At 34.3% G+C, this 13053-nt stretch overlaps 1 protein-coding gene across 1 annotated transcript; it reads right to left on the reverse strand.

Moving 5' to 3' along the window:
- Window positions 1-3467: 3467 nt before the first annotated feature.
- Window positions 3468-4787, reverse strand: LOC141660509 (uncharacterized). The gene has a single exon (XM_074467497.1). It carries the CDS (start codon window positions 4785-4787, stop codon window positions 3468-3470), a length of 1320 nt encoding a protein of 439 aa, XP_074323598.1.
- Window positions 4788-13053: the final 8266 nt, after the last annotated feature.

Below are 13053 nucleotides of genomic sequence, written 5' to 3' on the forward strand. Positions count from 1 at the left end.
GTGGTATTTGAAGAATTCAAAGTGGTTGATCCAACAAGAAATATTCATGGTGAACCAATTGTTCCCAAGGATGAGCTACTAGACTGGGACAGTTTATCAATTCCTGAGCTAAATTTGCCCATCTTCAAGACAAAGAACACAAAGACTAGAGCTAGCAAGAAGGTGAAGCCTGTATCTCTCAAATCCAAAGCCCTAACCAAATCCCAACCCAGAGTCAACAAGAGAGGTCTCATGTACATTTGTGATATCAAGGAATTTTTAGACTTGAATCTCTACTTGAATGAATTGGAAGAAGTAAGAGGAATTGATGCTTATAGACATCTTCCTAAAAGACTGGTATTTAAATACAAGGGAGGGAAAGAGATGACATGGCCTCTTCACAGGATTCTCCAAGAAAGCCAATCTGTTCTGATTAAAGTCTACTCATCCTTCAAAAAGAACTTTGGATACAATGTGACTGCAAGAAGAATAGTTATAAAGAGGATTGATGAACTAAGGAATATTAGAGCCAAAGATGCACTTCCAAAAACTCTATATATTCCCTTTACAGGAAAGAGAGTGCATCTAAGGCCCTATTGGTTGATGGATCATGGATGATAAAGGTTTCAGAAGATTCTTCAGATTGGAGGACCAATTGAGTATCTCTAGCAATGAGACTCTTTTGAAAATGCAGGAAATGCTAAATCTCTCAGAAGCTGATGAACTAGAATTCCACAGACAACTTCAGAATCAAATTGAAGAAAACAACAGATGGGTTGGGAAGAAATCCAAACAATCAAGGAAATAGATCTATCTGCTCATACTAGAGGAGCATCTTGATAACACTTGTGAGCAATTTCTTTGTGTACTTTGCATTGTTCAACATTCAGCAATATTGTAGCACTTATCAGTTTTATCTACTATTTTTCAATCTGTATTTTCTTTTTGGGTGTTTTGTTATCATCAAGTTTCTCTTAATTTATGGCTATAATATCAGTAGACATAAATTGGGAGAGATTGTTAGGAATATGTTGTGTACTTGATGATAAGCTAAACAAAACACCTTAGTAGATTTAACTTAGTGAATTTTGTAGCACCCAACAAATGATCAATTATATTCCCGACGGATGATTCAATATAGTCCTGATGGATGACTAATTGATATCCATCGGGTGAGTAGCTTATGTAACAATAAGTAATATAGCACATTTCTACAAATAACTTTGTATAGATTCTGTAGTAGTTTATGAATCATATAGACTGCTAGTAGATGTGCAGAATAGGTTGATAAAATGTAAATATAAGATGTCTTGTAATTCTGCACAAATGAAATAGAGTCAAGTGATAAATGGCTATCCGACGGATGATCAACAAAGCTACCCGACGGATGATCAACAAGGCTACCTGACGGATAACAAGCATGTACCCGACAGATGATCAATTCAAATATCTGTTGACAGTGACAATACAGTCACAAGCGTCGAGTGTTTACAAAAGGAATGTGGCAGCCTGTTTAGCAAGGTTTCGAGAATAAAGAAGCATTACCATTTCCATGCAAGTTATGAAGATTTTTAAAGTTGTTGGAATAGAGGAGTGAAGCAGCATGGAGTTAGACTTGATAGGTTTTGTTTTATTATCTTGTCTTATTCTATGTAAACTTGGTGATATATAAAAACCAAGTGTAGCAAGTAGAAAAATAACAACAATAGACTAAGAAAAAACACATTTTTAGAGAAACATTTGTAAGCTATATCCTGTAGCATTTCTCTGCAAGTTTAGTTGTTCACTTGTAAAGCAGCTGTGAGCTATTCATGCTTCACAGGGTTCTCTTGATATATATATATATATTGAGTTTTTATTACTTTATGTTTGATTAACTTAACTCTCACAACTAGAAATATGTCAATAGACATCAGTTATTAGCCGTTGTCAGAAAAAAATGGAACCGATGTCTTCGTCGATGTAGAGAAAAGTCCCACTTTTTGACATCGGTTAGTAACTGATGTAAAAGATATCTTTACACATCGTTTTTGTTAAACTGACTGATGTATTAACCATAATTTACAAGTAGAAGCTGTCAGCAGGTTTTGTATATTGGTAAAATTAGAGATTTTAAGCAAGTTAAACATATAATACATAAGGTGTTTACATGCATTTACATCATTTTTCTCACTCAAACTGATGTCTATTACTCTATTTTACATCAGTCAGGGTAGAAAAACAATGTTAAAAACTAGTATAGACATTAGTTTCTTAAGCCTGGACGTTGTGGGGTGTAGACTTTTACAACGGTTGCATGTAAAAAAGCGATGTGAAAGATTTTTATAGACATCAGTCCACTTTAGCTAACCGATGTAAGAACCTTTATACACAACGGTGACTAACTGATGTAAAATGTGTACAGTTTTTTTACCATATAGACATCGGTTTTGACATCAGTTTTTAGCCGTTGTGTATAACCTTTAACATCAGTTAGAATAATTACTTTTTGCTGTTGTTGTGTGTTTATTACATTGGTTTTTTACAAATATAAAGAAAAGAACCGATGTTAAAGGTTATTAAAGATATCATTTTTCTGTAGATACAAATAATTCAACTGATGTTTTTGCTTACAATAGACATCGGTTTTTAGGTTTTTGTCTGATGTGTTATGTTTGTACATTTAACTAGCCAAATTAAACAAACCTCAAGCAAATCCAAATCCAATTGCAAAAAAAATCAAAAAAATACCAAAAGTAGACCCAAAAATGGTCGCAACTATATAATACGTTAGCTCTGTGCCATTGCTACATTCGACCAACAAAATTAAACTACAAATCGCAACATCCACAATCCACAACATTCCAGAATAACTTAGCTACTATATTTACTAATTATCCCCTATATTCCAACTAGCTAGTCCAAATCAACACAAACCAATAGTTATAAGTACCAACATAACATTACAAGTACCCAAAATAAAGTTCAAAGATCATCTGATAAAAGGCATTGAAATAAAGGCAGAGTAATGTGGTCGGTCATCATGGTCGATCATCTGATAGAAGGCATTAAAATAAAGGCATTGATGCTAATCCTAACATTTTTCGGGAGTATTGAACGAATTGAAACTGGGAGCAGTTGTTGAAGTGGTACATGACAATCGTGGGACTTCAACCCAAACAACTTTAAATCAGGGATTGATACACAATTTTTTATGTTCGATGAATGGCCATAAGGAAGTTTCATCTATGCCAACGATTTTAACAGTTTCTTTTTTTCTGTCTTTGAAAGAGTAAAAGCGGAAGGGGGCAAGTAGGTTCTCTTTTCTCCAATTTTTTTTGGAGCCAAGTCTTTCCTAACGCCCATTTGAATCATATCAAGATGTAACGCCTCACTATCTTTAGTCTTATATCTTATATTTAGAAAGGTCCCAATAAGATTGCCACACACATTCGACGTGCATAACATCGAGACAGTGATGGACATGATGGAATTTCCAATATTCTAAGTCAAAGAAAATTGATTTTTTTCCATGGACAGTCCACTTTCTTTGACTTCTTTACTGCTTCTCCAAAAGAAAATTTTATTCGCTCCTGTTGCAGTAAAACTTCTTCACCGGAAAGGGGTGGACGCGCAAATCCTAACTCTTGTTCACCATTAAAAGCCGCCTTCTTCTTCCTATAAGGATGGTGCCTAGGTAAATATTGACGATGACCTTGGAAATACATTTTCTTCGAATGAGGTAAGTATTTAGCCACGGTATCATCCCCACAAATAGGACAAGACATATAACCCTTATTCACACAACCAGACAAATTACCATATACGGGGAAGTCATTTATCGTCCACATTAGAATTGCCTTTAAATTGAAAAAAGATTTAGTATGAGCGTCAAACATATTTGGTTCACCTTCTTCCCAAAGCTTCTTCAAATCATCGATCAATGGTTGCAAAAACATGTCAATATTATTACCTGGCCCTTGCAGGCCAGAGACTAATACTGTTAACATCATATATTTTATTTTCATGCACAACCACGGAGGGAGTTTATACGTTGTCAATACTACAGGCCAGCAGCTATACCTATTGTTTAGGCCATTATTATGTCGGTTTATATCATCAGCTGCCAAGGCTAACTGAATATTTCTTGGCTCATTACCGAAGGTTGGCCACCTATAATCGACATTCCGCCATGAAGGAGAGTCAGCTGCATGGCGCATGTGACCATCTTGACTTCTTTGGTTCACATGCCAAGTCATTAGTTTAGCGGTATATTCAGATTTAAACATCCGCTTAAATCTGGGAATGATCGGGAAATACCACATAACTTTGGCCGGAACGTTGACTCTCTCTTTACCATCCTTTCCTAACTTCCACCGAGATTTGCGACACTTGGGGCACTCGACAATATCAGAATTGACACCCCTATATAGAATGCAATCATTCGGACATGCATGGATTTTTATATACTGAAGGCCTAGATCAGATAGGGTTTTTTTAGTTGTGTATGCATTAATTGGCAAGACATGATCTTTGGAAAGTAAAGAACCAACCGAAGAGAGTAAATCTGTAAAGGCGCTATCACTAATCCCGAATCTCGCTTTCCAAATATGTAATTTTAGCATTGATTCTAATTTACTACTATCACTGCCCTCAAATAACGGTTGCTCAGCATCGGCCAAAAACCGCTTGAACTCGTCTGAATCTTTATCACAATCATCACCCAAATTACCCCGATTATATGCTGCTTCACAAATATCACCTACTTCGGATGCCCCAATATTTTCTTCAATATTCTCTTCTATATTCACCGAAGAGGGAGTCGGCATTGTGCTAGCGGCAGATACCTAGGATTGGCACTAGCCCCATGCCAAATCTAGTTTACATACCCCAAACTAAAGCCCTTTTCATACAAATGACCTCTAATGATTTTCACAGAGAACTTTTTGAAATTACAGCAATGTGCACATGGACAGGGTATTACTTTATGATCTTTATAGTTTTCTTTGGCGTATATTAGAAAGTTTTCAACCCTGATCTCATACTCTAATGAATCCCTATCAGCCCGCATCCATGATTTATCCATAAATAGACACGTACACCTGATTATAAGTTCAATATCAAATACTAAACAACTACATAGCTTACACATTATTTACAACAATTTTTACTCATGCTATTTTTTAAAAAAATATATCGAGATAATTTAATATATGATTAACTTACTTGGTGCAATTGTGTATTTAATTTATAATTATAATTCTTATTAGATTAGATGCAGGACATAAAACATGATACAAAATAGGACACTACTATACTACTAATAAAGGATGCACTTATCAATTCACACTAGTGCACTACTAATGATAACACTACAGATTTACAAAAAGAAAATTAAAAAAATAATTACATTATCTATGTACTCAAGTCAAGGTGCACAAGTAATTAGCTATGTGTTCAAGTAATTTAGTACACAAGGAAAAGAGTAAAGGCAAATTTTGAAAAAAAGAAAATCCATGGAAGTCTGTTACTTTTTAGAGCAAGAGTGAAACATTGCAATTGTAAGTCCTAAACTTAAGTTGTCGGTGATGTTTTTAAACATAAAGTTGGCTTCACACTATGCAGCATACCAAAACCAATAACATATAAAGACCAAAACCAAAATTTATACACAAATCCAATAGAACAAACACTATCATTAAATTTTCAGAACCAAAAAAAGTTAACAAACATACAATATAAAGACAAACATACAATATCATACATTTATCACTTTAAAAAAGAAAAAACATACAATATCATACACATCATATAAAGATAAAGACATGCAGATACATACAATATAATGCCATACAACATCATACCTAATTTATACATACAGTATCATACCATACAATATCATACCTAATTGGTCCAAAAATCCCCAATTTTTAAAATCCTCAATTTTTAAAATCCCCAATTTGTAAAATCCCCAACTAAACACGTTCGAACAAAACTAGGGTTCATAGAGAGCTTACCAAACCCAGGGCAAAGGAGTTGGTGCTTCGATTCGACTCAAACCTAGCTTCGGCTCAAACCCAGCTTCGACTCAACCCTAGCTTCGATTGGAGCTTCAATTGAGCTTTGATTCTTTCAGTTTTTGACTTCGATTGTGAGCTTCAAATGGCTTCGATTGCTTTAGTAGTGAGAGTTCGTTGGAGAGTAGTGAGAGTGGTTGAGAGAGTCGGGGTGAGAGAATGTGGGAGTTATGTTTTTTAGTTTTTAGTTTTATATTTTTAGTTTTTAGTTTTATGTTTTTTATTTTTTACTTGGGGAGAATGTGGGTGAAATATTTGGGGGGAAGTGAATTTGTCTAGGGGGAACAAATTTGGAGGGGGGGAACATATACACTACTTAAAATATAAACAGGAAAAGACACGGGTTGATTTAGCGTGCTTTTTTTTCCAGCTTATATTAGACATCGGTTGAACTACAAATCGATGTCTATATAAATCATAGACATCGGTTTTATTGGGACCGATGTTGATAGTACTCTTTTACATCGGTTGCACCAACAACCGATGTCTAAAGGGCGATGTCTATTAACAGATTTCTAGTAGTGTATATATTCCGCACTTTGCAAATCAAACAGTTTGATATAAATTGAGTTAGAACCATTTTTCATAAATCTCAAAAAGTAGCCAGAATTACATTCAACCCCCCCTCTGTAATTCTTGTTTATTGTTAGGGAATAACATCTAGTAAAATTTGACTTGTCGATAACTCAGAGTTCTCTAGTGAATTTTGACTTGTCGATATCTCTGAGTTCTCTAGTGAATTTTGACTTGTCAATAACTCTGAGTTCTCTACTGAAGAAATGACTTGTCGATATCTCCAATCTTCATGTCTTTAATTTGGCTTGTCGATATCTCTGGGTTCTTAGTAGCTTTCCTGAGTTCTCTATAAGTCATTCTGGAGTTCTCGAATGACTTCTCTATAACACTAAATCAGTGACTTGTAGAGATCCTGACTTAGAATATTTTTTCTCAAAACAAATTTATTCAACTCCAAGCTTCTTCATAATTCTTCTGAGGCATGATCTTCTTGAACTTCTTCCAAATAGAATTCTTAGGCTTGAAATTGTTACAATACAAAATACAAAATAAGATTACAATACAACTTACTTAGGGTTGTCAATTTGACTTAGTTTTGTTAAGGTACAGGCATGTCTTGCACAACAGATCATTTAAATGGTAATTTCTATACATGGTAAAAATATCGTAACATTTTGAGAATTTTTGTCCGGGCACAAATTTGGAGGCAGTTGGTCCCACAGTTGACCATGTTTGACCTTGTTACCATTGACCAAGGTTGACCAAAACTTGCACGACAACATTTTATAACATTTAGGTAATTATCATATTTTTTATGGTATTTATTTAAGAGTTTTTAGGGTGGTCAGAATTATTGGTGTTTAATGCTTAATTAAGTAATTAAACAAAAGATTAAAAGAAAAATGAAAATATATTATTATATAAAGAAATAAGCTGATTTTTTGAATCCTATAAACTTGTTTGTCTCATATGGCAAATTTCAAAGAAACACAACTAACACACTTTGCTTTCCATGCCATCAATCCATGTGACATACATCATCCACCATCCATTTTCCTTAAATCTCCACCATTCAATCCACCCAACTTCTCCTATTAATAAACCCCAACCCAACCCATTTCAACCAAGCTAAAGAGCCACAAAGTTGCTGGCATTTTTTTAGAGTATCATCTCTTCATCTCTTTCAAATCTAAACACATACTTCTTCTCAAAAACCTTCTCACTCTTCTATATACTTACATATATACAAGATTTCTGAAATCCAATGTAATAACCCCAATTTTTGGAAATTTTTTAAACCCTGATGAATAGTAACTTTTGCTGATGATGCTGATTAAGGAAAATTATCAAACCACACTATATAGGAGTACTGTTATGGAAATTATGAGATCGTATTAGTATTCCATAAAGTAAATGAGTGTATGTAAAGGTCGTTAGAATTCGAATTCGGACACTTTAATTTTTCCCGAAAATCCATCAGATACTGAAAGAATTAGGTATAAGGTAACATGGTTAAGATGATTTAAATTCAAGGATTATAAGAGAGGATCATTAAAGGAGTATAAAATATTAAGGAAGGTTTAGGAAAGCCCAAGTAATAAGATCCCGGATGTGATCCCTCAAATGATCAACGAGAATGAGAGTTAAGCGAACCATTAAATAAATAAACGACCAAGAGGCAAGCACATGCAAGTAATATGGGAAGGGAGCTTCCAAGAGAAGCTAAAACATGTAGTTAAAAGCAAGGTGACATCATCACACCATTAGATTGTGACATGTGGCAAAGGAATGATGCAAGCAATGACATAAGCAAGTGATGTCATCACTTTATCAAGATATTTGTTCAAAAATCATTCTCCACCAAGCATTTCTTTCTCATTTCCCAAGGAAAACCAAGCAAGCAAAAGCTATCCCCCATTTTCTTCTTCTTCCATTCAGCCTTTTCATAAAAATGGTGAAATAAATTTTCAAAACTCAAGCTCTAGGCCATGGGAAATTACAAGGTTTGTTTCTTTGGATCCTATATTTCATAACTTAGTTATGCTATAAGTTTGAAGCCAAGATTCCAAGGATTCCTTAGTTAAACAATTTCTCAAAGTTCTTGATGAATAGTGTTTTCAAGAACTAACATTTTGTTTTCTTATATTTTCTATAAGATCCAAGCTTGGTAGAGATAGTTAGAGGTTCCTAGAGGCTTGTTAGTAATTCTCTGCTCTCCAAGGAAGGTATAAACTCTTGAACCCTTAGTTTTAAGTTTGGTTTGTTTGGATGATAATGGTGCTTGGATGAATGGGTTTAGTTTGATATTGATGGATGTTGGATTGTTGTTGTATTGGTGATGATTTGGTGTAGTTTAAACTTTGGAAATCGTTAGGTTATAGCCGTCGTAATGCCCGATTTTCTTTAAACTGTTTTGTGCTTAACTTTTGGACCTGAACAACCACTTCTATGAACTACCACTGCCATTATTAGATAGTTTATGTTTCAAGCTTCATTTTGATATGTCGTTCGCTTAGATCCGATTTACGGTTTAGGAGAAACGGTCGTCTCAAGTAACGGCGTTTCGTGAACGAACCCAAACCCCTCGAGTAACTTTGAGACCTTGTTTAAGGATCTTAAAAGACTAATTGGAATACGAAACAATTATGTAAGGTGGATTAGGAAGTTGGTAAATTACTCACGAAAGAGTCTCCTTAAAATGTTTAATGGTTAATTTTATAAAATTGGTGGAGCCGAGGGTACTCGAGCGACTAATGTAAATCGTTAATCGCAAAAGCGAACGTTAGGGTCTAAGTGGATAAAGTCTAGTTTCTTAAGAGACCGTGGTTTAATTCCAGCTTATGTTATTGTTTGTAGGTTACCGGACCCACTCTAAGCTTAAGTCTACCCTGGAACACTCAGGCAAGTTTTCTACCCGTTATACTGTTGTTGTGATGTAAATATATTGATGCATTATCTTGAGATAAGTGCATGACTGTTATAAGCAAATCTTGCGATATATTGGAGCATGTTGATATGGTATATATATGCATGTTGTGAAATATTGATATTCTATTATCAATTCAAATGCTTATAAACTGCATAATACCTATGCTAGAGATAAGCAGTAGTCGCGTATACCCTTAGTATAGGTATAGGGGACCCAAAGGTGAACATTTTTCTAAACCGGGAGTCGATGTTCCCGAGTATAATATATATATATATATATATTTGTATATATATAGTTTTTTATAACTATTAATCGAATAAGGTATATTCGATAGTTTTGAATAATAATCAAACTTATTTTCGATTATTCAAATAAAGATCGTACTTTCGTATAAGTATATCTTTGTTATTATTATTCGTTTCAAGTATGAGTTTTTAAAAACTTCTACTTCATTTATTTTTATAAAGATTATCCTTTATGGGAATATTATTTAAATAATAATATTTAGATACTTTCCAACATATTGGGACTAATTTATTTTATTAAATCAGCATTACTCCAAACATTCTTAAAAATGTTTTCGAGTCTCCAAAATGATTTTAAAAGTTAGAGCGGATCCCAAAACTCGTTTTCAAATTTAAGATCTTCCTTTCGAAGGGGACTTGAATACTCGCTCAAAAATCTGAGGGATCCGGCACTCTGGTGTATTTTATATTTACAACGAGGTTGTTGTTTATAGAAAACAATTTGATTATTTGCCCAATATTCGGGAAGTAAGTCCATCTAATTGAGTCGGCATAAGCGACAGGCCGGGGTACGGTCTATGAAGGTGTAAGAGGCTGGGTGACAGTCCATCCATGCATGAGTGGCTGGGTAACGGTCTAGCACGAGGTCCTAATACGGTCAGGGTGATGACCGGCGAGGAATTCATCCATCTACAGTAGAAAAGGTTACTTATTGGTATCTTTGCCTGATCAGCAAGATATCGGGTTTATGCCAAAATTCTCTTCGTTCCAAATTCATTAGGTATTATAACTCTGTTTATACTTTTCATAACAGAGGGTTTCAAGGAATGTATGAGAGATATATATAGGTGTATATATATATCGGTAATTAATGAAGTATCTAGTAACTTCATTTCTTTAAATGATATTTCAAAGATTGAATCTATTCAAGTCTTATCTCGTAGTCTCATCTATGTGATGAACTTTTGAAACTGATTATAACTTGAACGGTGGTAGTTCAAGTAGTATTCGGAAAAGATATAAGTATATTGGAGTATCTCGTAACTTCACCTTTTCAACTTATATCTGGTAATGATTATCTTATGCATGACAAAGATTTTCAGAAAAATGCTGAGACAAGGTTAGATATATGAGAGCACCTTGAAACGATATTTTTATACAGTTATAAACTAGAACTCTATGTATATTATGCATGGAAGAGGATTTCCAAAATTTTGAAAAGTATATATCCATATATACTGAATATTTTACGACTTGGTCGCGTTAAGATATCAAACTTGGTTCATTTCTTCTTGACCAAGACTTTCATGAGTACTATGAGAATGCTCATATATTGTTAATTATTATACATATTATTTCGGTAAGCTTGTTGCTCACCCTTACTTTCTTCTTTCATCACACAACAACAGATAGACAAGATGAACAGGACCAAGCTCCCAATTCGCAAGCGGACAGGAAACGTTCCGTAGTTTCCTATAGGCGTTGATGCCGCTATAGCTGAGGTAGGAACTACCAATAGGCTAGGTTTTCAATTGTTGATGTACTAGACTTATGTATATTATGAATTGTAATAGTGGCAAAGAATATGTAAATTTATTCAGAAACCTTTTTGAGGTGTAATGACTTATAATTGTGGAATAAATTGACTCGTGTTATTTTTGGTATTCATCTCTGAGACTATAACTTGTGGTGTGTGTGTATATTGTGGGTTCACAGTACGCAGTAGTTGACTGTTTATTAAAAATTAGGTGTTATTAAGGGAAATGGAACTCGTGACAACCCGGATCTCCGACCCCGGATTTGGGGGTGTTACATCCAAGCTTAGATTCACCCAACCAAGATTGTTCCCACCAAGTGAGCTCATCCACTACCACTCTTCGGCCTCCCGAAGGGCTTCCCAAATTCTACCATAGTTCCAAAATCTGGCCGAACCTCCGGCGAATTTTTCCGACGAACTTTTCTGGTGAACTTTTCAGACCATTTTCCAAAAGTGGTAATTTTTAGCTTCTTCTTTGAGTTTCTTTTATTTGAGATTTGTACTTAATTTCTCTACTTCATCTCAAGCTCTAATACTAGATCTCCTATAAAGAAGGTTCTCAAAGAAAAGAGAAAAAAGATTTGAACTCGAAATTCAAATAAGTAGTTATCTTCAAAAAGGAACACATAAAGATAAAGATCCATAAATTACAAGTACTTAAATCTCTATAACTCCTCACGAGTGAGATTTCATAAATCTCTATAACTCCTCATGAGTGAAATTTCATATTCGACAAACCTCGGGAGTTGGCCAATTACTTGCACTTTATTTATCTCGATCTTGGCCAACATATTTCGTAAAATTAGAAATAATTACGAAAGCTATTGTGTAATCCCCACTAACATCCTTAGTGTTCTGTGGGATTATAAATCGATCAATAGTAAGCTTCATAATTTTGTCAAATATCAAATACGGATTAAACCGATAAATAGTAAATTTCGTAATCACCCGTCTAAACTTCAAAAACACAAATCCAAATCCAATTACTTGCACTTCTTTTATCTCAATCTTGGCTTATATAGAACCTATAAATTGTGCACGAAGTTAAAAGTATAATTTAGCTCCATAATTGTCAAAACATAAGTATACTAAAATCCCTAAGCCTACGAGCTTAAAAAGGATAGTTACAATTCCGATATTGTAACTAAAGTATTCTTCAATCCATAAATACATAATCGAAAGAAGAAGAATACTAAAAAAGTCATACGCTATATTGCTTATATATATAAAAGACTTTTTATTACTCCGATAAATATATATTCTATAAAGACGAAGTAATCGAAAGTATACTTGACATATTATTCTATATCTCAAGTCAAGTATACATAGTTGATATTTACTATTCTTATTTGAATATTATATTATCTTGTGGGCTAGTACCGTAACATACTAGTTCAACCCATCTATTCTCTATACATTTTGTTTTGTGGATTTTCTTATTATTTTTGTAGTGAGATGAAGTGGCATGAGGTGAATCTCGTTCTAAGACCCAAGTCTTATACGTACTAACGGGGAGTTAGTAGTATTTGCACCGTGAAGAAGAGGAAAGACCCAAGACCAGATCACTAAGATCCAAGACCGATAAAATCTAAGAAAGCCAAATCTACACAAGGGTTGTACATCAACTTTGAAGAAATACTGGTGAGTTAATGTCTAAGATAAGTTGTGTAGGTATTACATTTATTTTGAGGTGGTAACCCGTGTATGACGTACCAAGACAAATATTTGTAAGGGTGTAAAGGCTTCTCCGCTTACTAAAGGAGCGAGTTTATTATAAGGGAAAATCCTGAG

The sequence above is a fragment of the Apium graveolens genome, chromosome 5 (assembly GCF_009905375.1).
Source record: "Apium graveolens cultivar Ventura chromosome 5, ASM990537v1, whole genome shotgun sequence".
Classification (NCBI taxonomy): Eukaryota; Viridiplantae; Streptophyta; class Magnoliopsida; order Apiales; family Apiaceae; genus Apium; species Apium graveolens.